Source organism: Sus scrofa, chromosome 2 (genome assembly GCF_000003025.6).
Source record: "Sus scrofa isolate TJ Tabasco breed Duroc chromosome 2, Sscrofa11.1, whole genome shotgun sequence".
NCBI lineage: Eukaryota > Metazoa > Chordata > Mammalia > Artiodactyla > Suidae > Sus > Sus scrofa.
Window position 1 is genome coordinate 11,347,026 of NC_010444.4, and position 25,519 is coordinate 11,372,544.

The 25,519-nt window shown below is 38.8% G+C and overlaps 1 protein-coding gene across 6 annotated transcripts in view; it reads left to right on the plus strand.

Moving 5' to 3' along the window:
- Positions 1 to 21,008, plus strand: part of MS4A4A (membrane spanning 4-domains A4A) — a 141,888-nt gene extending 120,880 nt beyond the window's left edge. For 4 of the 6 annotated variants that reach the window (XM_021082971.1, XM_013994263.2, XM_003122665.4 and 1 more), the window contains 6 exons: positions 9,076 to 9,235; positions 10,575 to 10,709; positions 14,143 to 14,199; positions 15,905 to 16,060; positions 18,732 to 18,833; positions 20,718 to 21,008. In XM_021082971.1, the coding sequence (XP_020938630.1) occupies positions 9,076 to 9,235; positions 10,575 to 10,709; positions 14,143 to 14,199; positions 15,905 to 16,060; positions 18,732 to 18,833; positions 20,718 to 20,843 (736 nt within the window). In that variant the 3' untranslated portion in view covers positions 20,844 to 21,008. The remainder of the gene's footprint in view (positions 1 to 9,075; positions 9,236 to 10,574; positions 10,710 to 14,142; positions 14,200 to 15,904; positions 16,061 to 18,731; positions 18,834 to 20,717) is intronic. The other 2 variants (XM_021082973.1, XM_021082972.1) reach the window with 2 other exon arrangements.

Below are 25,519 nucleotides of genomic sequence, written 5' to 3' on the forward strand. Positions count from 1 at the left end.
TCATGTACTCTTTTTTTTTTTTTCATGTTTTAAAGTTTCATTGACGTATAGTTGATTTACAATGTTGTGATAATTTCTGCTGTACAACAAAATGACTCAGTTATACATGTACACACATCCATTTTTTCTTCAGATTTTTTTCCAAATAGACTCTCACAGAATACTGGGTCCTCTGTGTTATATAGTAGGTCCCTGTTGGCCGTTCCTTCCATATACCTCAATGTGCATATACCAGTCCCAAACCCCCAATCTATGCCTTCCCCCAACTGTCCCCTTTGATAACATAAGTTTGTTTTCAAAGTCTGTGTCCTTTTTTTTAAAGATTCCACATATAATTGATACCATATGATGCTTGCCTTTCAGTCTGACTGACTTCATTTAATAAGATAATCTCTTGGTCCATCCATGGCATTATTTCATTCTTTTTTAATGGATGAGTAATGTTCCATTGTATAGGTGTACCTCATTCTTTATCCATTCCTCTGTTGATGGACATTTAGGTTGCTTTCATCTCTTGGCTATTGTAAATAGTTCTGTAATGGACACATGGGTACATATATCTTCTCAAACTATGGTTTTCTCCAGATAGATGCCCAGGAGTGGGCTTGCTCGATCATATGGTAGTTCTATTTTTAGTTTCTCGAGGAACCTCCATACTGTTATCCATAGTGGTGTACATATTTACATTCCAACCAGCAGTGCAAAAAGGTTCCCTTTTCTGTGCACCCTCTCCAGACTTTATTGTTTGTAGATTCTTTGATGATGGCCATTCTGGCTGGCGTAAGGCAGTACCTCATAGTAGTTTTATTTGCGTTTCTTAGTAATTAGTGATGTTGAGCATCTTTTCATGTTTTTTTGGCACCTGCACATCTTCTTTGGAGAAATGCCTTTAGGTATTCTGCCCATTTTTTATTAGGTTGTTTGGTTTTTTTTTTTTATGTTGTGCTTTATGAGTTGTTTGAATGTTTTAGAAATTAGTCACTTGTCAGTTGCATCATTTGCAAATATTTTCTTCGTTCTGTGGGTTTTTTTTCCATTTTGTTTATGGCTTCCTTTGCCATGCAAAAACTTTTAAGTTTAATTAGGTCCCATTTGTTTATTTTTATTTTTATTAGAGGTGGTTATGAGAAGATATTGCTGTTTATGTTCTGCCTATGTTTCCCTCTAAGAGTTTATAGTTATCTGACCTTACATTCAGATCTTTAATCCATTTTGAGTTAATTAATTGATTACATCTAAGAGTTTTTGGTTGAGTCTTTAGGATTTTCTATATATAAAATCCTATTATCTGCAAATAGAGGCAATTTTACTTCTTCCAATTCTGATACATTTTTTTTCTTTTTCTTTCCCAGTTGCTCTAGCTTAGTCTTCTAGTACTATGTTAAGTAGGAGTGGTGAGAGTGAGCACCCTTTTAGAGGAAAAGCTTTCAGTCCTTCACAATTGAGTATATATTACCTGTGGGCTTGTCATATATGGCCTTTATTATGTCAAAATATGTACCTTCTGTGCCTAATTTATTAAGAGCTTTTTAAAAATGTAATTGTAATGTAAGGATAACTTGATCCCCTTGCTGTACAGTGGGAAAATAAAAAATAAAAATAAAAAAAATAAAGTGTTTTTCCAGAGGAAAAAAAAAAAAAGAGCTTTTATTGTGAATGGATGTTGAATTTCATCAAATGCTTTTTTTGTGTGATTGAGATTATCATATGGTTCTTTTCCTTCATTCTATTAATGGTGTATCACATTGATTGATGTGTGTATGTTGAACCATTCTGACAGCCCAGAGATAAATCCCACTTGATCATGGTGAATGAACCTTTTAATGTGCTGCTGAAATCAGTTCGATAGTGTTTTACTGAGAATTTTTGTGTCTATATTCATCAGAGATATTGGTCTGTAGTAGTGTCCTTTTCTGATTTTGGTGTCAGGATAATGCTGAATTCATAAATGAGTATGGGAGTATTTCCTCCTCTTTGATTTTCTGGAAGAGTTTGAGAAAAATTGGTGTTAATTCTTCTTTAAATGTTTGGTAAAATTTACCAGTGAATCCATCTGGTGCTGGGCTTTTCTTCACTGTGAGATTTTTGATTACTGATTCAAACTCCTACTAGTAATTCGTATATTCAGATTTTCTATTTCTTCCTGACTCAGTGTCAGGAAGCTGGCATTTCTGAGAATTTTTCCATTTCTTTTAGGTTGTCCAGTTTTTGGTATATAGTTTTTCTTTCTTTCTTTCTTTCTTTCTTTCTTTCTCTCTCTCTCTCTCTCTCTCTCTCTCTTTTTTTTTTTTTTTTTTTTTTTTTACGGCTGCACCCATAGCATATGGAAGTTCCCAGGCTAGAGGTTGAATCAGAGTTGCAGCTGGGGCCTATGCCCCAGCCACAGCAATACCACATCTGACCTGCCTCTGTGACCTATGCCACAGCCTATGGCAACATCAGATCTTTAACCTCTGAGTGAGGCCAGGGATCAAACCCACATGTTCACAGAGACAACATCAGGTCCTTAACCTGCTGAGCCACAACAGGAACTCCAGCATATAGTTTTCATAGTAGCCTCTTATGAACCTTTGAATTTTTCTGGTATCAGTTGGAATGGGGAATAAACTGGACATCGAGGACCACAAATGGACACAGAGAACATTAAGAGGGCATGGCAATACTACTGATAAAAACAGGATGACAGCTTGGTCTATTAGGGTAGGAAATATGCCCAGAGTTTAAAAATAGTCATGTAAGATCAGAAGAACCTGACTGATTGGACATAGAGGGTGGATAAGAGAAGGCATCAATGACAAAGTACCAGGTTTTTTAACTTGCAAACTTGAGCTAATTGTTGATCCTTCTTTTTTCCTCAGGAAAAAAAAAAAAAAAGCAGTTGGAACCTTATGTCCTTAGTCCGCTTATGGTTCTTGTTATCTTTAGCCTTTTCCATTCTGTATTAGGGACTGATTATTTATAGGTTTCTGAAATAATCTCCTCTACAGACTTGTCATTGCACCACATTAATTTTTTGAATGGAGAAAGCTGGATGTCTTCTGTTTAAGTCTCCCAATGTTTGACATAAAAATTATCCCCATTCTCCTCTGGGACAGGTTGCTAAATGGAAAACAAATTAGGGCTTTATTATCATGACTTAAGTTAAACTTCCAGAGGACTGGCTCTCTCAGGGAAAACTGGATTTGAGGATGTAGATTAGATTGAAGGCCAGAAGAAAGTTACCTGTTTTATTCTCTTTTCTCTAAGTCAAGATCTTGGGTTCTGCTCAGGCGATGTGCAAAATAAACAGAAAATTCTGAATACATTTGCTCAACAACACATGATATGGAATCTATCTCACAAATCTAGTTATCATCAGAACTGACCAAAATATAAAGAGAATTTCCTGGTCTGCTTCTTCAGTCTTCTGTGTAGCTTATTTCGTGACAGCAGAAATCAGGGGACAACCCTGACCTTTCTGACCAACTATTGAGACAAACTGGAAAAGAGGAAAACTCAACCACTGAACACACACTATAACCAATCATATAAGCCTCTCTCCTCTGCCTCTTCAACTCCCCCAAGCCAAGAGCAAGTTGGAGCAAGAGGATGCCAGGAATAAAATCACTCTCTAGTATGTCCTTGAGTGGAGAGAGTATTAGAGGAAGTTTATATTCTATACCTAAAGCAAAAAAAAAAAAAAAGGTAAATAACAGTAGTAGCAACAAAAATAATAGTTAAATATGTATTTAGTACTTATTATGTGAATTGCACTGGTTAAAATGTATCAGCTCATAATTAAATTCTCACAAGAGGTAAGCACTATTATTTACATTATAGAGTTTTGGAAACACAAGATGAAGTAACTTGAGTAAAGAGTGGCAGAGATGGAATTTAAATCCAGGTGGTGTAATTCCAGAGCACCTTTGCTTAGGAGGAGCCATTATACTAGTCTAGTGAATGGGAGAGTTATTTGTTTGTACATTTATCCAGTTATCAGTTGACGGGCATTTGGTTGTCTGTGGATAATTCTGCTAACAAAATGCATATCCAAGTTTTTGTGTGGACCTGTTTTCATTCTCTTAGGTATCTATCTGGGAGTCGAATTGTTGGGACATATGGTAAGTCTCTCTTTAACGTTTTGAAGTGCTGTCAAACTGTTTTCCAAAGTGGCTGTACCAGTTTACAATCTCAGTATCAGTGTTTGAGGGTTCCAATTTTTCCACATCCTCACTGCCACTTCTTACTATCTGTCAGTCTTTATGTTTTCCATCCTGCTAGGTGTGAAGTGGTATTTCATTGCAGTTTTAATCTACATCTCTTTAATGACAAATGATGTTGAGAATTTTTTCATGTGCTTATCAGCCAGTTGCATATTTTCTTCTTTCTTTCTTTTTCTTTTTTATTTATTTATTTATTTATTTATTTATTGCCTTTTGTCCTTTTAGGGCCACAACAGAGGTTCCTAGACTAGGGTCTAATTAAAGCTACAGCTCCTGGCCCACGCCAGAGCCACAGCAACACCAGATCTGAGTCGTGTCTGCCACCTACACTGCAGCTCATGGCAATGCCGGATCCTTAACCCACTGAGCAAGACCAGGGATTGAACCCACAACCTCATGGTCCCTAGTCAGATTTGTTTCCACTGCGCCATGACGGAAACTCCAGTTGCATATTTTCTTGGAAGAATTAGCCAATTCAAATTATTTGCCCATCTTTAAGTTGTGTTATTTTTGTTTTATAATTGAGATGTAAGTGTTCTTCAGATATTTTGGATACAAGTCCCTTATCAGATTTGCAAATATCTTCTCTCTTTCTTTGGCTCATCTTTTCACTTTCTTCCAAGTGCCCTTTGAAGTCTAATTTATCTGTTTTTTTTTCAGTTGCTTGAGCTTCTGTTTTTATACCTAAGAAATCATTTCCTAACCCAAGGTCACAAAGATAAACTCCAATATTTTCTTCTAATAGTTTTATATTTTTAGTTCTTATGTTTAGGCCTTTGATCGAAGTTAATTTTTTTGTTTGGTATGAAGAAGGGTGTAACTTTATTCCTTTGCATGTGGGAATGCAAGTTTTTCAGTATTTACTGAAAAGAATATCTTTCCTCATTTAATAGAATTGGCATCCTTGTCCAAAGCCAATTAATTATGAATGTAAGGGCTTATTTCTGGACTGTTAATTTGATTCCCTTGTTCTATATTTTTGTCCTTATGTCAGCACCACACTATTCTGAAAATGATCTTGGTGGTAAATTTTGGAATTTGAAAGTATAAATGCTCAAAATTGTCTTTTTTTTAAGGTTGTTTTGACTATTATTGGTCCCTTGTATTTCCATATGACTTTTTTTTAAACCGAAAACATCTTTTTTTTGTTGATATGTAGCATTGTATTGGTTTTAGGTATACGACACATTGATTTGATATAATATTGTGATATGATTACTACAATAAGTTTACTTAAAGTCCATCACCACACATAGTTTTATATATATATAAACATATATATATGTTCTTTTTCCCAAATAGACTTTTTTATTTTTATTTTTACTTTTTTATATAATGATTTTTATTTTTTTCCATTATAGCTGTTTTACAGTGTTCTGTAAGTTTTCTACCGTACAGCATGGTGATCCAGTTACACATACATGTATACATTCTTTTTTCTCACGTTATCATGCTCCATCATAAGTGACTAGACAGAGTTCCCAGTGCTACACAGCAGGATCTCATTGCTAATCCATTCCTAAGGCAAAAGTCTACATCTATTAACCCCAAGCTCCCTGTCCATCCCATTCCCTCTTTCCACAGAAAAGAAAATCATGGACTTGGAGAATAGACTTGTGGTTGCCATATGACTTTTAAGTTGTAAGCTTTTAAATGTCTAGAGAAAGGTAGCTGGGATTTTGATAGGGATTTTGTTGGGTCTGTAAATCAGCTTGGGAAGGGTTGCCATCTTAACAATACTAAATCTTCCAATTCCTGCCCATGGATTGTGTTTCCATTTATTTAGTTTTTCTTTGATTTATTTCAATGATCTTACAAGTCTTGTGCTTTTTTTGTTAAACTTATTCCAGAGAATTCTCTTATTTTCCATATTATTGTAATTGGAATTTTCTGAATTTAATATTTAGATTATTTATTGCTAGGGTATTGATATATAGTTGAGTTTTGTATATATTATGTGTATCCTGCAACTTTGCTGAACTTGTTTTTTTAGTTTTAATAGGTTTTTTGGGGGGAAGGGAGGGAAGATTTCATAGAATTTTATTTTCCTTTTTAGGGCTGCTCCTGTGGCATATGGAAGTTCCCAGGCTAGAAGTTGAATCAGAGCTGCAGCTGCTAACCTTCACCACAACCGCAGCAACACCACATCCCAGCCTCATCTGTGACCTACGTGGCAGCTGTGGCAATGCAGGTTCCTTAACCCACTGAACAAGGCCAGGGATTGAACCCACATCCACATGGACCCTATGTTGGGTTCTTAACCCAGAGCCATAATGGGAACTCCAGGATTTTTAATATACAGAATAATGTCATCTGTGTAAGATCATGTACTTCATTCCTTCCTATCTGGATGTCTTTTATTTCTTTCTCTTTCCTAATTAATTTTTATTTATTTTATTTTTATTTTATTTTTGGTCTTCTGTCCTTTTAGGGCTGCACCCATGACATATGGAGGTTCCCAGGCTAGGGGTCGAATCGGAGCTGCTGCTGCTGGCCTACGCCAGAGCCACAGCAACTCCAGATCCAAGTTGCATCTGTGACCTACACCTAGCTCACAGCAACGCTGCACCCTTAACCCACTGAATGAGGCCATGGATTGAACCCGCAGCCTCATGGTTCCTAGTCAGATTCGTTTCCACTGTGGCACGACAGGAACTCCATTTCTTAATTACTTTTGCTGGAAACTGCAATACAATGTAGAACAGAAAGAGATGAGAGTGAAAATCCTGACTTGTTCCTGATCTTAAGGGGAAAGATTCAGTGTTTCAGCATTAACTACAGTGTTATCTGTGGGTATTTCACAGCTGCTTTTGATCAGTTTTTTGAGCTTTTTCATCATGAAAAGATACTGGACTTTATAAAAATTTTTTCTGCATCTATCCAAGGTGTTCATGTGGCTTTTGTCTTTTATTCTATTAGTGTTATGTTACATTGTTCACTTTCCGAATGGTTGAAAAAAGAAGCAACCTTGCATTCTCGAGAATAACTTGATTAGGTATATAGCTCTATTTACATGTTGTTGGATTCTACTGTTTTGTTCAGTATCTTTGTGTCTCTATAACAGATATTCATCTATAGTTTTACTTTCTTATGAATGTTTCCTGATTTTGGTGTCAAGGTAATACTGGCCTCATACAATGAAAACTGGGTAGTGTTCCTTCATCTTTAGCTTTTCAAAGTTTTTGAAGAGACTTATTAATTCTTTTAAAAATGCTTAATAGAATTCAGTGAAACCATTTGGATTTGGGCTTTTCTTTGTGGGAATTTTTTAATTCCTAATTTAATTTCTTGCTATAGATCTATAAAGCTTTGGTATTTCTTCTTGTGTCAGTTTCACTAGTTAGTGTCTCTATAGAAATTTGACTATGTCATCCAGGTTATCTAATATACTGTCATACAGTATATATTTTTCACATTCTCTTATAATTTTTAATTATTGTTAATCTGGTAATCATGTTCCTTTTTTTCATTCCTTATTTTAGTAATTTCTTCTTGCATTTTTTCCTGCTCAGTCTTAAAGATTTTCCAATTTTGTTGATCTTTTCAAAGAATATTCCATATAAAGTGTTCATTATTGTTGTGGCTGTTGCTGCCATAGCTGGGTTTTTGTTGTTGATGTGGTTTGTTTGGTGACCTCTTTTTCGACATCTGTATTCTTTGTAATCTGTGGACGTTGAAGTTTTTTCCTTGATTGGTATAAGTCAAATAATAAATCAGAATTGATCGTGGCTTGCAGAATCTGAAGTTTTGCTTCCCTCAAAATTTGTGGAAGTGAGCCATGCAACATCTGGACATGGATTCACATGAGTAGATAAAAATGTTCATGTGGTCTGCAGCCCATCTCCACCTAACCCGCATGGAGTTACCGATTATATTGAGGAGAGAAAGTGGCCTAAGAGGATTATATTTGTGCTTTGAGTCTCAGAAAAATAATTTTATGTGTCCCTGCTATGCATTGGCCAATCAGGATTTAAAGCATTTTAATTGGACAAGAGATTTAAATTCTTATTCCCAGTGATATGACTTGAAATAAGAAATTCCATCCCCATAGTCCAGTGTTTACAGCGTGAAAACCAGGATTACATAACTGGTGTTTAGTAAAGATGACGCGGATTGGGTTTCCAGCTCTGAAAATGTAGTTGTATTCTGACTAGAAAAGGAGGACCACAAAGTTCTTTGCAATAAATTAAAGTGCAAATGATCCTGTGTAGCTTACTGCTATTATCAAAGTTATCGTTCAAAGAAGACATGGCTGTGACCAAGGAACTATGCAGTAATAGGGATGGAGATCAAAGATGAGTACAGACTTGATATGGGAACTTGAAGACAGTTCTCTAATTTGAGGGGGTCAGCATATTCACCCCATTTCCCTCTCTTCAGTACCTTCCAGCATCTTCATGTCACCTGGCACATTTCTTTTTCCCCCACCCCCTCTCTCTCTCCCCTCCTTGTTCCCTCTCTCCTTAAAGTGTTTCTTGTTCCATTTTCCTGGCTGGTCTATGCAGTAATTACATTTTGTGAAGATCTCCTAATGCTGTTATAATAAAGGAAGGGAATGTAGACCAGAGGTTTTCCTGTCACTTCCAGGACCTCATCGTAAATTACATTTCCTTTTTTTTGTGGGGGTCGCTCTTGCAGCATAAGAAAGTCTCCAGGCTAGGAGTCAAATTACAGCTTCAGGCCTACACCACAGCCACAGCAATGCAGGATCCAAGCTGTGTCAGTGACCTATTATACCACAGTTCATGGCAATGTGGGATCCTTAACCCACTGAGTGAAGGCAGGAATTGAACCGCATCCTCGTGGATATTACTCAGCTTTGTAACCCACTGAGCCACAACAGGAACTCCATAAATTACATTTCTTATTGTAGCACCTTTTCTGCTGCCATGATAACCACTCAAGAAATGGAACAGACCACACCAGGGGCTGACCCTGACGTGCACCAGCCCAGACAGCTTTCTTCCCTACGTTCACATCTGTGGAAAGAGATGCTAGAGAAGTTCCTGAAAGGGGAACCCAAAATCCTTGGGGTAAGTCACCTGTAGATCTGGGAGAAGACCATGGGCTGTCAATTCAGTACTGATCAGACACAAACGCCAAATACTCTGTCCCACTAGCCTCCTCAACAAGCCCTAAGGACCTCAGTATTTCATGTTCAGACCCCACACTTGAAAAAATGATACAATATTCTACTGCATCATGCTTGCAATTGGGTTGTATTTAAAATATTGTGACTTTAGACCTATTCTAGGGCTGTGGGTCGTCCGTATTAACTATATTTGAAGAGCAGCAAAGAAAAGGCCTCACGGATACCAGCTGATGTCCCTCACACAGACCTTCCTGAGAGCTGATGGTCCTGTATGGTTACTGTTCTCTCTGGGGAATTTTCTCAGCCTGCTCCTTAGAGAATAAAAATTCTGTCTTCTGTGTATGTCTGTCTAGAGTCTCAGGTGGGTCTGCCTAGAAAGGAAAAAAAAAAAAAAGGATAGTTTTAAGAAGGACAGGTTAGTTCAGGTCGAAAGACAGTGAATATAGAGAATTATTTCTCGGCCAAGATTGAAAGCAATGGGACAACGTCATTAAGATTTAAACCGATGGGATGAAGTCCCTATGACATTTTGGATCCTTTTCAAAGCCATGGGGGTAATTGTGATCCAGGTCCTATTTTTAGACCCCTCTACTCACCCATGTCCTCAGGCCCCAAGAAAATGCTCTCATCTTTTTCTTCCCCTGAACAAACTTTCCTTCATCTAGGTTATTTCTCCTGGTATAGTAATTGCTCCTTAACTTTTGGATCATTCCTGTGAAGGAGAGGGACTGGAACATCATCATAGGTATCCGTAAAGCACCTCTGAGCAGGCCCAGGTGCACTCTTTTGACCTTGCAATTACTGGAGCAGTTGGGCATAGAGATCCTGAGAGGTAATTTCAGGAAGTTAATATATCCCCAGTTCTTTGTATGAAAGAAAAGTGACAAGAGAATATCAAGAAAATCATCTGAGTTTTTCCAAAAAATTTGGAACAGGGAGTTCCCTTTGTGGCTCAGCAGTAATGAACCTGACTCATATCCATAAGGATTCAGGTTTGATCCCTGGCCCTGCTCAGTGGGTTAAGGATCCGGCATTGCCATGAGTTTTGGGGTAGATCACAGATGCAGATCAGATTCTGTGTTGCTGTGGCATAGGCCGGCAGCTGCAGCTCTGATTCGACCCCTACCCTGGGAACTTTCGTATGTCATGCAGATGGCCCTAAAAAGCAAATAAATAAATAAATAAATAAGGACCGTGAAGGTTACATAGAAGTTGAAAATGGAGAGGTTTGGGTACCGCTTTTGTGGTAATCAGCTTTTAACTTTCTTCATCATTTCTAGGTTGTACAAGTCCTGATTGCCCTGATGAACTCGAGCTTGGGGACAGTCGTGATGAGTGTCACGTTGTCACATAAATACTTGGAATACTCCTTCTATTTGGCATGTGCAGGGTATATAATTTCGGCATCAGTGATGGTGAGTAGAACACCCTCTGACATCTTTGGAGACAACCAAACATAGTTGTTAGTATGCCGAGCTTTGGAATCATATCCTAACCCTATATTGTCATTCTGTAACTTCCAGAAAGATGTCTAACCTCCTTTTGACCCAATTTTCTCATATTGAATTTGGGAATAATAATATAAAACTCAGAGAAAGTTGGCAGATTGACTGTTTAATATGTATCCGTCAGTACACAGTACATGCAGCAGCATGTAGCCAAAGACCCAAACCAGAATGAATTGAAAGCATCGGTCATTTCAGAAGAAGGCTAGTCATTACCAGGGTTGGTTAATTCAGGAGTGCAAAGACCTCACTGAGCACAGCCGTCGTACCATTTCAGACTTACTGATATATCTGACTGTTTGTAAGTGCTTTGTGTGCATGAAGCTTTTTATTCCCAAGCCAGCTATGGGCAAAGGTAATGGAACCTCTGTGACTGGAAAGGGTTCCCTGATGTTTATGAGAGACTGAATGAAATGAAGGATTTTTTCAGCAAGAAGGAAAAGGAGACATGGCTGGTGAGCAAGCAATTTATATTCACCTATCAAATTTTAGCAGGTAGAATTGCTATTAGATAAATTTTGTCTTGTAAGTTCAATATAAGAAAGTTTAAAAAATTCCCAAAACAAAATGGAATATTGTTTTTGTATAAGTTGAGAATGTAAACAGTATAAAGTGTCAAGGTTTACCTACTGAGAAGAGAAAAATTAATTTATAAGCTGGATTTGTGTTAGAATCAGGGAACCTATTCAACCATTGCGGGTTTCCATTTATTTACAAAATTGGAGAGTTTTGAGTTTTATGAGAGAGATGGCTCACCTGTTAATAGCAGAAGTACAAGATTTGAAGATCAGCAAATGCTGTTCAACTTCTGGACAGTTGTGCAATGCTTTATATCTCCAAAAATGCTGATGTCAGTAATAGCTTTTAATAAACTCTTACCATGATTTAAACACTCTGCTAAGTGCTTTTATATATACAATTACATTTCAAACCATCATCGCAGACTTCTGAGAAAGTATTCATCATCGACCTCATTTATAGATGAAGAAATGAAGACTTAGAAAGATGAAGTAACTTACCCAGGATTGCACAATTATTTGGTACAGGAATCAGGGCCCAAGTAGGGTGAGTCTAATTCCAGTATTGCACACACCAAACCACTGGCTTTCTGCCTTCCCTTTCATTTCCTTCTCAAGACCAGCTCTGAATCCAGTTTTCATAATCTATGCCTTCTACACATGTTTGGTAGATTATTAGGACCTGAAGGAGCTGTGTTTGTAAACTGAGGCATTACTCAAGACCTTTGCTGATCGCTTGCTGGATGAGCCTTGCTTAATTAGCAGAATTTTTTGCTGTTCACCTTCAACGATTCTTTCAGCCTATTTCCAGACCTCCCTGTGAAGGACCTCCTTTTCTTCCTTCTGTAACACAGGAACCAATACCAAGAGCCCTGTGGTCTCCAGCACAGTTATATGTCATTTATTAGACTCCTATACAATTATCCCCACCTTAGTCTATTTGTTTAAGTGTGCTTTTGAAACATTATAAGGTTTTATTCATGTATGTGGATATTGCACATTCCTTGTTAAGATTTTTTTTTCTCTCAGAAACTTCATTTATTTTTTTTTTGCTATGGCAAATGACGTTCTCTTACTAAATTCTGTCTTCAAATGCACAAACACACTCATATTTATAAAATGCATACATGAAATTTCTGAATATAATGCTTTTCCATGTGCCTTCCTGAATTTTCCTAGAGGCTAAAGCAGCTTTTAGTTGATAGACTTGAATGTTTGTATTATAACATTTTCATATTTAAATAACAATAATTTTAACCTTTTTTTTTTTTTTTTTTTTTTTAGTCTTTTTGCCTTTTCTAGGGCTACTCCCGCGGCATATGGAAGTTCCCGGGCTAGGGGTCTAATGGGAGCTGTAGCCACCAGCCTACGCCAGAGCCTCAGCAATGTGGGATCCAAGCTGTGTCAGTGACCTATTATACCACAGCTCATGGCAACGCCAGATCCTTAACCCACTAAGCAAGGCCAGGGATCGAACCAGCAACCTCATGGTTCCTAGTCGGATTCGTTAACCACTGAGCCACGACGGGAACTCCTTAACCATTTTCTTTAAATGTCTTTCTTATGTAATTATTTTAGATAATATACTATGAGTAATAATACATAGCAGTCTACATTTTTATCTTGATTTTTACTTTAATGAGATAGCTTAGTGTTTCCCTTTCAAATGTGATAAAGACATTTAGACTGAGACAGATGTTTCATCATGTTATGAAAAATGCAACTCATACTTTATAAATGTTTAAGTCAAGAATAATGTTGAGTTCTATTAAATTTCTATCAACATTGTAAACATGAATAGCAATTAGTGTGTGAATTTTCTCCTAAAATCTATTAATTTCATAAATTATATTTTCAATATTAAAATATCTGGACATTTTAAGAAATATCCCCATATGTTCATGATTCATTTCATAAAATATGATGAATGATTCCTTGAGCTATTTTTTTCCAAAGATGACTTAGTTTACATTAATCCTATCAATGCTGTGGTATCTGGAAGTTTATTAAAGAAATTTATCAAGCTGTTTAATTATGTCAGTCTTTTTTGCTATTAATATACAATGATTGAAACTTCTGAAATCAAACCCACATATTCATACAGTTAAATAGTTCCAAGCAGGGAGTCCAGTAGACTTCACTCCAGCCATTTTAGCTAAATGGAAAATGATTGCTCTGGAGTTCCCGTTGTGGTGCAGCAGTAACGAATCCAACCAGTACCCATGAGGATGCAGGTTCAATCCCTTGCCTTGCTCAGTGGGTTAAGGATCTCGTGTGGCAATGAGCTGTGGTGTAGGTTGCAGACACGACTCAGATCTGGTGTTGCTGTGGCTGTGGTGTAGGCCGGCAGCTACTGCTCTGATTTGAACTCTAGTTTGGGAAATTCCAATAGCAGTGCAGTCCTGGTATATTCAAATCATCATCTAATATTGAATTACATTTTTTCATTGCTATTATTTTATTTGAAACTCTTAGTAGTCACTTTAAATAAAAATAATCTTTAACATCTTATTAAATTTTGGTACTGTATTTGGGTTACTTCATATCAGAAATTTAGGTGCTTCCTTATATTTCATTGGCCTTAAACAGTTTAAATACTTTGTAGTTAAACATGTTTTGAAAGACATGATAAATTCTGTGTTTCCATCTGGTAGAATTTCTCTGTTATTTCTGAGAAAAGGGGATTATTATTTACAAACTTGTGTTTCTCCCAATATAGTTGGTCTATTTAACATATTCATTACATTTAGGGTAAGTTTTAATAAGTTATGGCTTCAGATATTTTTTTTAAAGTTTTTTACCTGCATTTTTCCTCTTGTTACTAGTTTATTATTTCAGGGTCCTTGTCAATTGCAGCAGGAACTAAAGGGACAAAAGGTCTGGTGAGTGATGCTTCCTCCTTATTTGTTCCTAAAGAAGGATTAACCCAGTACATGTTCTGCCAGAGAGGAAAGCAGACTCTGTTTGTTTTTTAAAAATCAGAGATTGTTAAGTTTTACCTAGTTGAATGGATCTTTTGAAAACTGGATAATAGAATTATCGACTTGAGAGTGAATAATGTGGGAAGGTAGTTGCTGAGAGGGTACTTAAGAAAATGCAGAGAATTCAGATGGGATTAGTCAAACAAGGCCTGCAGCTTGAGATCTAGCCCGTGACAATGGCACCAAGCGCTGGTGTGGCAAATATTTATTGACTTATTGATTAAACTGATTCTGAAAAGGAATGGATATATGTGTATGTATAACTGATTTACTTTGTCATACGCCTGAAACTAACACAACTTTGTAAGTTAACTATACTCCAATGAAGTTTTTTTCAAAAAATAGAGACTAAACTGTGCATTCCAACTGTATGCAGAAAGGCTTTGGATTCAGCTTGCAATGAAAAAAATTACACTAAGGCTATTTAAATAAGAAGCAGCAAATTTAAAACATAACTTTCCTGCCAAAATATGTCTTTCACAACGCCAATAAAAGGCCAAAGCCCAGATCTCAACAAACATTTTTATTCTGGCTCTAGACCATATTTCAGTTTTCATTGTCCAGAGGACAAATATCAGACTCTGGAGCATGGCCAATATTGTTTTTTCCATCTCTGATCTCAGTCTGTCCCCTCGCATCTCTCCTCCAGTTATAACTATTATAAATCTACCTTGTGTCAATTTTTGGTGTACAGCATAGTTACCCAGTATATATACACATTCTTTTTATAGACATGTAAAAAGATATATACCTGTGTGTGTGTGTGTGTGTTCTTTTTATATATACCTTCTTATATGACCCAGATATATACACCTTCTTTTTCTCCTACTATCTTCCATCATGTTCTGTCCCAAGAGATTGGATATAGTTCCCTGTGCTGTACAGTAGGATCTCATTTCTTAGCTATTCTCAATACAATACCATCTACCACCCCTAAACTCCCCATCCATCCCATTCCCTCCCCCTCCCTCTTGGCAACTCCAAGTCTGTTCTCTATGTCTGTGATTCTGTTTCTGTTTCGTAGATAGCAGAAATTGACACAACACTGTAAATCAACTGTAATTTTTTAAAAAATCTACCTTGTGCTACAGCCACACTAAGCTTCTCATATGTTCTTGAGGAATTTTAGTTCTTCTGAAAGTCTCCTTAACTTCACATAGAGAGGATAATGTGGGAAAAGGAATAGACAGCAGAAGGAGAAAGTGTGCAAAAGACATAGAGGCTGTCAGGCAAGCAGCATTGAGAAAATAAAATCATAAGTCAGACACCTGAAGTGGAACGTGAGAAGGAGGTGGATTCCTTCAGGAACATCCAGCTAAAGTGTGAAGGATACTGAAAGCCCTGCTAAAAGAATGAGAGTTTATCTCATGTGCCTCTGGGAATTTTCTGGAGGATGTAAGCTTGGGAATAATGGGATCATATTTGGGTTTTGGCAGATTAGAGTTGAAACCACTCTAAGGAATGAGACAAATCAGGGGACTGTTGCCATCATCAGGAGAGAGCAGATGGACTGTGGTAGGTAGGAAGTGGTGGGTGTCAAGTGATGGATAGAGACATATCTGAGGATGCTGTTGGACTGTTTAATTGGTTTTCATTTCTTATCTAGGTCCAGGGTAGCCTAGGATTGAACATCACCAGCTCCATCTTGGCTGCCATAGGGATCATACTCCTTTCACTCAGTTTTCTTGTTTCTTCCTTTGACTATACCTGTAGAAGCAATCCAGATTTGGAGAACTGTTCAATGATCCTGTCTATTTTAATGGTGAGTGCATCCTCTTTTCCTGGGATGCTGTGGTGGGAGCAGGACCCTTGGCTCCCGCAACAGTCACAATCGGTATTCTCTCCTTGACACATCACTTTGGAAAGATAGAGAGACTGAGAAATAGAACAGTCTTTTATTGAGGAGTCCGGTCCACATCTCAGCTCTCTGTCCCTCGTCTTTGTGTGATGAGAGACGGTGGGAAGAACGCTCATAGCTTTAGAACACCTCCTCTCTAATCGTTAGAATGGTAAAAGTTTTGCATAATTTCTACTCTAATTTCAAAACACAGGTAAGTATGCACTGATATCTGCTGTAAAAATGGAGTCTGGATAGCAGTCCCTTTCTGTCCCCAGCGCCTCCTGATAGAGCCTGATGAGGTTATGTGGTTCTCTCATGATAAAGTAAAATGGTCTCGAACATTATCCAACAAGTGGTGAATAACCCAGCATCCCTTTCAACATTTCTGAATGTTCCTGGGTGAACTGGAGACTGGCAATTGCCATCTGCCTCTACAGAGTTTGAATCATGAGCCACTGCGGCTACTGACCCTCAACACCCACTGAGCAGAGCTCAGACATCAGGAGTGAGGTCTCTGTGCTCAGGGAAAAGCTGGCCTAACGGGTCTTCAGATAGTTAGATATTTTCAGGAGATTTTATGAGCCCAATTCTCGCATCTCCCCAGGTCCAGAAAAGCACTAAAATCCTTCATGGTGAGGTCTGCTCCTTGTGACTAGCAGTAGCCTTCATGAGACTCATGGCACACTTCTAAAATATGTGTGCTTGGCTGCATGTGTACCCCCTCCTTCACCAAAATCACATGTATGCTGACATCCCCCCTGCCTCTTTGGAGGGCTATTTTGGTGCTATCTAAAATGCTGCCTCCCTGGCTATAATCCTCCTTTTGCCCCAAATAAAACTCAATTCTCACCTTTTAGGTCGTGCACATTTTTTTTTTTTTTGTCTTTTTGTCTTTTTGCCATTTCTTGGGCTGCTCCAGCGGCATATGGAGGTTCCCAGGCTAGGGGTCGAATTGGAGCTGTAGCCACTGGCCTACGCCACAGCCACAGCAACGCAGGATCCGAGCCGCATCTGCAACCTACACCACAGCTCACGGCAACGCCGGATCCTTAACCCACTGAGCAAGGGCAGGGGTCAAACCCGCAACCTCATGGTTCCTAGTCGGATTCATTGACCACTGCGCCACGATGGGAACTCTTGGAAATGTATCTTAAGTCTCTTCTCTTCTCTTCTCATCCCTCTATTATCTGATAGGTTTCCATGTAGTTATTTGGAGGAATCTTCTGAACTTTTCTCCTTTTATAGACTTGAAGGGCACCATGATTGGGATGAAATCTACCAGTTTCATTGGCCAGGAACTGTGTAGTCACATGAGGCTTTGCAGTTAGGTGTGTGGTAAGATCCTTGAGGTTAGGGAAGTGGTCTTCCTTGTTTGCTGCTCTGTCTTCTGTGCCCACAAGTCCTGAACCATAGAGACTGAATATGTTGAAGAAATGAAAATAGAGAAACAGTGAGTGGTTCTTGAGGTGCACTTGAATCAGTGTCACTTGTGTCCCAGTTCTTGATCTATCATTGGCTTTTGCACAGGTGCTATCCCTCTTCATGGAAAGGAAAAGAGAGAATGTTTAGACCAAATAATCCCAGGCATCCCTTCAGGTACCCAATTCATATTTTTAAGAATAAGAGTAAGGCCCAATTTTTTCAATCATACCATGTGTTTTGGCTAAAGATTAGACCTGAAACCTATCCTCTGGGGAGACGGATTAAAGACCAGCTAACTTGGTTTCATTGTTACCTCAATTTCTTATTGTTGCTGTAACAAATTACTACAACATAGTGACCTAAGACAACATACAGTGTGGGAGGTCAAAAGTTTGGAATGGTTCTCACTAAGCTAAAATCCAAGTACTGGCAGGGCTCTATTCCTTTCTGGACACTGTCAAGGATAATCAGTTTCCTTGCTGTTTCCGAACGCTCAAGGCTGCCTACCCTCCTTGGCTTATTGTCCAGGTCCTCTCTTCACAGCGAGCAGAGCAATATCTTCAAATCTGTCTTGGATCTTGACTTTTCTGCCTCCTGCTTCCACTTAGAAGGATTCGGGGCTCACCTAGACAATCTAAGATAAGCCCTCCATCTCAAGATTAGCTAATCAGCAACATTAATCCTTCTGCAGACCTGATTCTCCTTGGTCACATAAATGGACATACTGACCTATTCACAAGTTCTGGGCATTAGCTGTGGACCTCTTTGGTCTATTATTATTCTGCCTATAAATATCACCCTGCCTACCGTTACTAAGATGTGAGATCATATTATTGTCTCAACTATATGGAATTCCTAGTGTTTGAAAGAACTAATTTGGTAGCTATCTTTATGAACAATTCCTCCCTTTCACAGCGTTTTGTGTTTTGTATTTACAGTATCACTAGAAAGTGGAAGGTGGGGAAAATGATTATTTTATCAGTGAAAAAAAGTGAGAGAATAAGTGACGCTCAGCAAGCCAAGAATTTGACAAGAGTAGGGCCACAGTTGGGAGGCAGTATTTCTGATCTCTGGGCGGTGCTGCTTCTCTAGTGGCCTTGTAATCAGTGATTGTGTTTGTACCTTGTCATCTCTAATCCTTTACATTTCCTTGTTACGGATTTGGCCTTAGGGAATGAATGGTATGGTGCTCATTTTAACCCTGCTGGAGTTCTGCATTGCTCTATCCCTCTCTGCCTTTGGATGCAAAGTAACCTGTTGTAAATCTGGTGGGGTGAGTATCAGGCTTCCCTGGAAGATGGCTATGTTCATTTTATGTTGCTGTGTAATAAATTATGCAAACTTAGTGGCTTAGAACAAACACATTTATTATCTCTCAGTTTCCATGGGTCAAGAGCCTGGACACAGCTTCGCTGGGTCCTCTGCTCAGGGCCTCCCAAGGCTATAATCAAGAAGTTGCCTCGAGCTGCGGTCTCAACTGAGCATGGTCCCCTTCCCTGTTCCTATGGCAGAATTTATTTCCTCTCAGCTGTGGAACTCATAACAACTTACTTCTACCTTGAGGGAAGCGGGAGAGCAAAAGTCTCTGGTGCTTTAAGAGTCTTTTAAAGGGTTCACATAATGAGGTCAAGTCCATCCGGGATAATGTCCTTTTTTGATCCACTCAAAGTCAACTGATTAGTAACCTACTCATAGGAATGATGTCCCATCATATACACGGGTCCCACCCATCACTGAAGAGGAGAGAATTGTGCAGGGGAATGTGTCCTGGGGTGTCACCTTAGAACTCTGCCCACCACAATGAATAAAGAAAAGCCATTTTTCTCCATCCATCCTACTTCTGTGGCAACCTCTCTTAGTCCAAATCAGAGACTACTTCACAATGTAGAGGTCCCCAGAGATTGCCGATTTTCCCCCATTATCCTATGAGAGAAACCTTCCCTGGGCTACTGAAGACAGTCAGGTCTTCAGACTTCTCTCTCAGTGTGTACACCTGCCTGTTCTCTTACCTTGAGACCTGCAGCAGATCCTCCTGCCTCTTAAGAGTGTCTGGAATGGGAGGAGAATGGGAGAAGAGAAGAGTCTAGGAGGCACTAGGAAGACTAGGACAAGTATACCTTCCAAGAATTGAGGGTTCCAGGATGAGAAAATGGATATTTAAACCCCAAGAGCTGTTCATTAATTTCATTACCCAAAGGCCCATGACGGACACAGCCGAAAACCAAATCACAAAGTCATAAGTCTGATGAGATTCTTTTCTGGTGTTTTTCTACACCATGCTATCTATGCCTCTTTACTTTCTTTGGGAGCTTCCATGCTACACCACAACCCCCAATCCCACAGCCCTTCCCCACGAAAGAGAGACTGACTAAATCAGGTCAACTATGTTAGTGGACTTTTGCTTCATAAGACCCCAGAACCTAGAGTTTCTCAGCAGTTTCTAATGATTTTGTAATTTCATGAATTGAAGCATTTTATTTTTATTCAGTGAAGCATTTGGATAAGGGAGTAAACTCCTTAGTCACATTCATGTAGTATCTAGACCTATGTTTCCCTCACCTCCTAGGGTAGCTACAGAGCAGGGAATATTGATCCCACTAATTGCACTTGTGACAGAATTGCAGAATGTGAATCCCAAAGGCAGTGGCTTGGAGCATATCATGCCTAGCTCTTTATCTCATCTCAATTATCCCCCCCATCCCCTAAATTCTCCATTTCACAATGACTGTGGAAGAAGGACCGTCATTTTCCTTAGTTATCTGATGATTCCGGCCTTTCTGGGTCACTGTGGTTTTGCAGTTCATGGCAAGCAAGTCAATTACTGGGGTACATGGTTGCCGTCAGTATGAGCAACATGGTTTGGAAGAAGAGCGCTATGTTTTCCAATAATACTGTGGTTCACCCAACTCATTAGGCATCATTGTCCACATGTAAGATCAATCCACTCATAAGACCACAGCAATAGCTATCAGCATCTCGTGTTTTTTCTTAGCCGTAGCCTGATCTAAAGAATGCGTGAGAAACTCCAAATAGATTTTGAGACTGAATCCAGAGAAAGAAGAGTAGGCTCAGATAATGATGACACTGTGTACTTAGAAAAGAGAAGCCCTGAGGTTATTTGGTGGACTCACCCATGGCATTCTGATTGATTTCACAGGTTGTGTTCATTCTGCCATCAAATGTTCACATGGCAGAAACAGCATCTCCTGCACCATTGGCAGGAGGTTTGATGCCACCAACGGATCAACAGAAAAATGTTCCAGAAAATCTTTCCCTCCAGTAATGCAAGAAACCTGCTTGGGAAAGTACCAGGATCCAACTCTGACTCTAATATGTATGTAAAATTCTGAGTCATGTTCTTATTTTCCCTCATAACTCAACAATTCTCTTGTCCATCTCTTTAAATGCAATAAAAGACTTTAAATAAATAAATCATACATTTAATGAACAACATGCCCTCTTTTCATACATATATACATATACATAATTTTCTTACAATATTTTCTTTATCCATTCATCCCTTGACGGACACTTAGGTTGTTTCCCTGTCGGCTTTGTGAATTATGCTTCAATAAACATGGAAAGGTAGATATCTCTTTGAGATAGCGATTTCATTTCCTTTGAGTATACACTTGACCTTCGAACAGCATGGGTTTGACCTGTGTGGGTCCACTATAATCAGATTTTTTTTCAGTATATATACTAGAAAATTTTTTGGCGATTTTCAACAATTTGAAAAAAACTCAAACTACATGGCCCAAAAATATCAAAACAATTAAGAAAATATTAAGTATGTCACGAATGCATAAAATATATGTAGACATACATGTAACATACAAAATATGTATTAATTGACTGTTTATTTTACCAGTAAGTCTTCTGGTCAACAGTAGGCTCTCGATAGTTAAGTTTGGTGAGAGTCAAAAGCTATACACAGATTTTCAACTATGCAGGGGATTAGTGCCTCTAATCCCTGTGTTGCTCAGAGGTCAACTATATATCCAGAAGTGGGATTGCTGGATCATATGATAGTTCTATTTTTAACTTGGGGGTGTGGGTGGGAACCTCTATACTCTTTTCTGTAATAGCTGTACCAATTTACATTTTTAATAGGAGTGAGCTGGCTCTTTACTGTTGGGTGGGACCACAGCTCAGGGCTTCTGGAGTTAGTGTTGGTTTGCCGGTGGGTAGAGCCAGCTCAAAAGGTGTCTGGCTGCAGAGCCCTGGAAGTCCCAGGGCTAGTGTCACTGCACTGGTATGCGGAGCCAGGTCCTGGGCCCTCTGGTGGGCAGGGCTGGATCTCAGGGCAGCTATGGACTCAGTGGGTCTTAAAGCAGTCAGCTTGCTGGTTGGTAGGTCTGTGTCTCTGCTCTGCTATTGCCGGGCCAGAGGTGTCCTAGTACTGGTGCCAAAAATGCTGATGGGTGGGGCTAATGAGCTAGAGGGAGGATTCAGAAATGGCACTTGCCAGCACCAGTGTCACCATGGTAGAAGGAGCTCCCCAACGTAGCTGCAGCCAGAGTCTGTGTTCCCAGAGGGAGCTCCAGTTGCCTCCTGCCTCTCTGGGAGGCTCTCTAAGATCAGCAGGTGGGTTTGACCCAGGATCCTTTCAATTACTGCTTCTGCCCTGGGTCCTGGAGCATGTGATATTTTGTGTGTACCCTTTAAGAATGGAGTCTCGATTTCCCACAGTCCTCTGGAAATCCTCAAAGTAAGCCCCACTCACCTTCAAAGTCAAATGTTCTGGAGACTCATTTTCCTGGTGCAAGACCCCTGGGCTGGGGAGCTCAACCCTCTTTGGGGGTAATCTCTGCCATTGTAATTATCCTCCGGTTTGTAGGTCATCCGCCTGGGGGTATGGGTCTTGACTATACTTGTCTCTCCCCTTCCTACCCATAATCATTGTGATTCCTTCCATATATTTATATATACTTTTTTTTTTTTTTTTTGCTTTTTAGGGCTGAACCCTTGGCATATGGAGGTTCCCAGGCCAGGAGTCTAATCGGAGCTACAGCTGCCAGCCTACGCCACAACCACAGCAATGTCAGATCCAAGCCACATCTGTGATCTACACCACATCTCATGGCAACACCGGATGTTTAACCCACTGAGGCCAGGGATTGAACACACAACCTCATGGTTCCTAGTCAGATTCATTTCCACTGTGCCTCAGTGGGAACTCCCCATTCCTTATATCTTGAGATGCAGGAATTTTCTGTTGTCAACAATTGCTTTGATTATATTTAGAATGGATAAGCAGTGAGGTCCTACTATATAGCACAGGGAATATATACAGTCTCTTGGGATAGATCATGATGGAAGAAAATGTGAGAAAAAAGAATGTGTGTGTGTGTGTGTGTGTGTGTGTGTGGTGTGTGTGTGCGCGCGCACGTGTGCACCTAGGTCATTTGTCTGTTAAATCAACTATACTTTAAATAAAAAATAATAAATTATTAAAAAATTTAAAAATCAACTGCTCTGTAAATAGTTGTACTCTTAGTGTGCCCGTGGGAGGAGGTGAACTCAAGTTCTTCCTACCCCACCATCTTTTTTTTTTTTTTTTTTCCTTTTACAGTGACCCCTGCAGTATCTCCCAGGCTAGGAATCAAATCAGAGCTGCCGCTGCAGGTCTACGCCACAGCCATGGCAACGCCAGATCCTAGCATCTGCAACCTACACCGCACCTTGTTGCAATGCCAGATCCTTAACCCACTGAACAAGGCCAGATATCGAACCCACATCCTCACAGATGCTATGTCAGGTTCCTAACCCACTGAGCCACAATGGGAACTCCTACCACAACATCTTTGAATCTCAAAGCTTTTTGGTTTAGGTACAAAAGTATTTCACAAAATTCAATATGATAAGAACACATGAAATTAAGTATAGAAGAAATGTATCTCAGCATAATAAAGCCCATTTATAACAAGCCACAACTAACATAGATTTCCCCCACTATACCAAAGTAGAGTGTTTGCATGGAAGCTTTTGTAAGTTAAAATAGCATAAAGCAAAGAAGTAGTTACCTTTTTTTCGTAAAATGAAAATTCTCTCCATATCTATTTGGTTAGAGAAAAAAGGTACTTATGAAAGTCTTTCATAAAAACAAAGTGGTATAAACTGAACTTTTAAAAAGCAAGGAATATCTGTACTCAACAGTGAATGAGTGAAAGTTTTCTCTTCAAAATCAGGACTAAGACAAAGGTCCCACCCTTCCCACTTCTATTCCGCATGTCCTAGGCAAATCAACTAGACAAGAAACAAAAGCAAAAGGCACCCAAATCAGAAAGGAAGAGTTACATGACCTATGTTGGCAGTTGACTTGATTTTATCTGTAGAAAACCCTAAAGGCTCCATCAAAAAAAAAAAAAAAACTATTAAAACTAAAAAAAGTCAAGTGGCAGGATACAAAATCAACTTAGAGAAATCAGCTGTGCATCTATACACTAACAGTTAGCTATCTGATAAAGAAATTAGAAGGCAATCCCATTTATAATAGCATCAAAAATAGTATACTTAGGAATAAATGCAATCAAGGAGGTGAAAGAGGTGTAAATTGAAAATTACAAGAAATTGATGAAAGAGTTTGAAGATGTGAGTAAACTGAAAGATAACCCTGTGTTCATGAATTCGTTAATGAATATTGTTAAAACGTCGACACTACTCAAGGAGATCTACAGATCAAATGTAATCTCTATCAAAATTTCAACAGCATTTTTCACAGAAATAGAAAAAAAAATACTAAGATTCACATGGAACTACAAAAGATCCAAAATAGCTAAAACAATATAGATCATTAATAACAAAGCTGGAGGCATCACACTCGCTATTTTCAAAATATATTAAACCTACTGTAATCAAAAGTATGGCACTGGCAGAGAGGCATATAGACCAAAGGAACAGAATAGAAAGCCCTGAAATAAATCCACATAATATGGTCAACTGAGTTAACAAGGGTGTCAGGAACACACAATGGGGTAAGGATAGTCTTTTTGTGTAAGATGTTGGAAAACCTATATATCTATATGCAGAAGAATGAAATTGGAACTTTATCACACAGCATATACAAAAATCAACTCAAATGGACTGAACATAAGACCCGAAACTGTAAACATCTTAGAAGAAATTTCAGGGCAAATACTTATATTTTTTAATTAAAATATGTCCCTTGGTTTAAATTTATAATGTGCCATATGGTAAACACAGAAAAGATAGTTGCTTTCTTTTGATTGCCTGTGGTTAAGGGAAAAAAAAAAAGAACAACCAACATCTAAATTTGAGACATGGTTTGAACAAAGCTGACGATGCATTTGGCTTCCTTTTGAACCTCTTTAAGGTCATGCAATTTTTTTTTTACCAACAGATTTGTTGGGGTTGCTACTATTCATGTGATTTCTAGGAACTTAACTAATTTTGATTACGTGTAAGGCTGATGATAGCAGACATTTTTAATTTTTCATGTCCGGTAAGTACATAGATTTGGACAGAGGAAGCAATTGTGACAGTTCCTTGTGGTACCCCCTGAATCTTTTTATTGTTATTTCAGCAAAACATGGTATTGTTCCCCAGTGAAAAAGAGCAGGACAACGTGTTCTTGTCCTTCTTAGGTGCCAGACAGAGCTTCGCCAGAATCAGTGTCTAACTTGCTCCCACCTCTTGAACGAACATCTTCAGCTTAGCCAGGTGGGGCTGACCATCAGGAGGAAAGTCACAGCCTGGCTAGGGATCTGGCACCTGATTGCCCCTTGTCCAAAGCTATCACTTAAGGTGGATCCTTTCCCTTGCTACCAGCAACTGAGTGCTTTGACCCATACTTACTACCTTTGAAAACTGATTTTTTTTCCCCTTAAATTGTGTTTTCCACTTAAAAATCTTTACCTCCTAAATTTGCTTAAGGATGAGAGAGTAATGAAAAATTTCCAATTTTCTCTCTGGATCTGAAGCTACAGAAGCTATGTC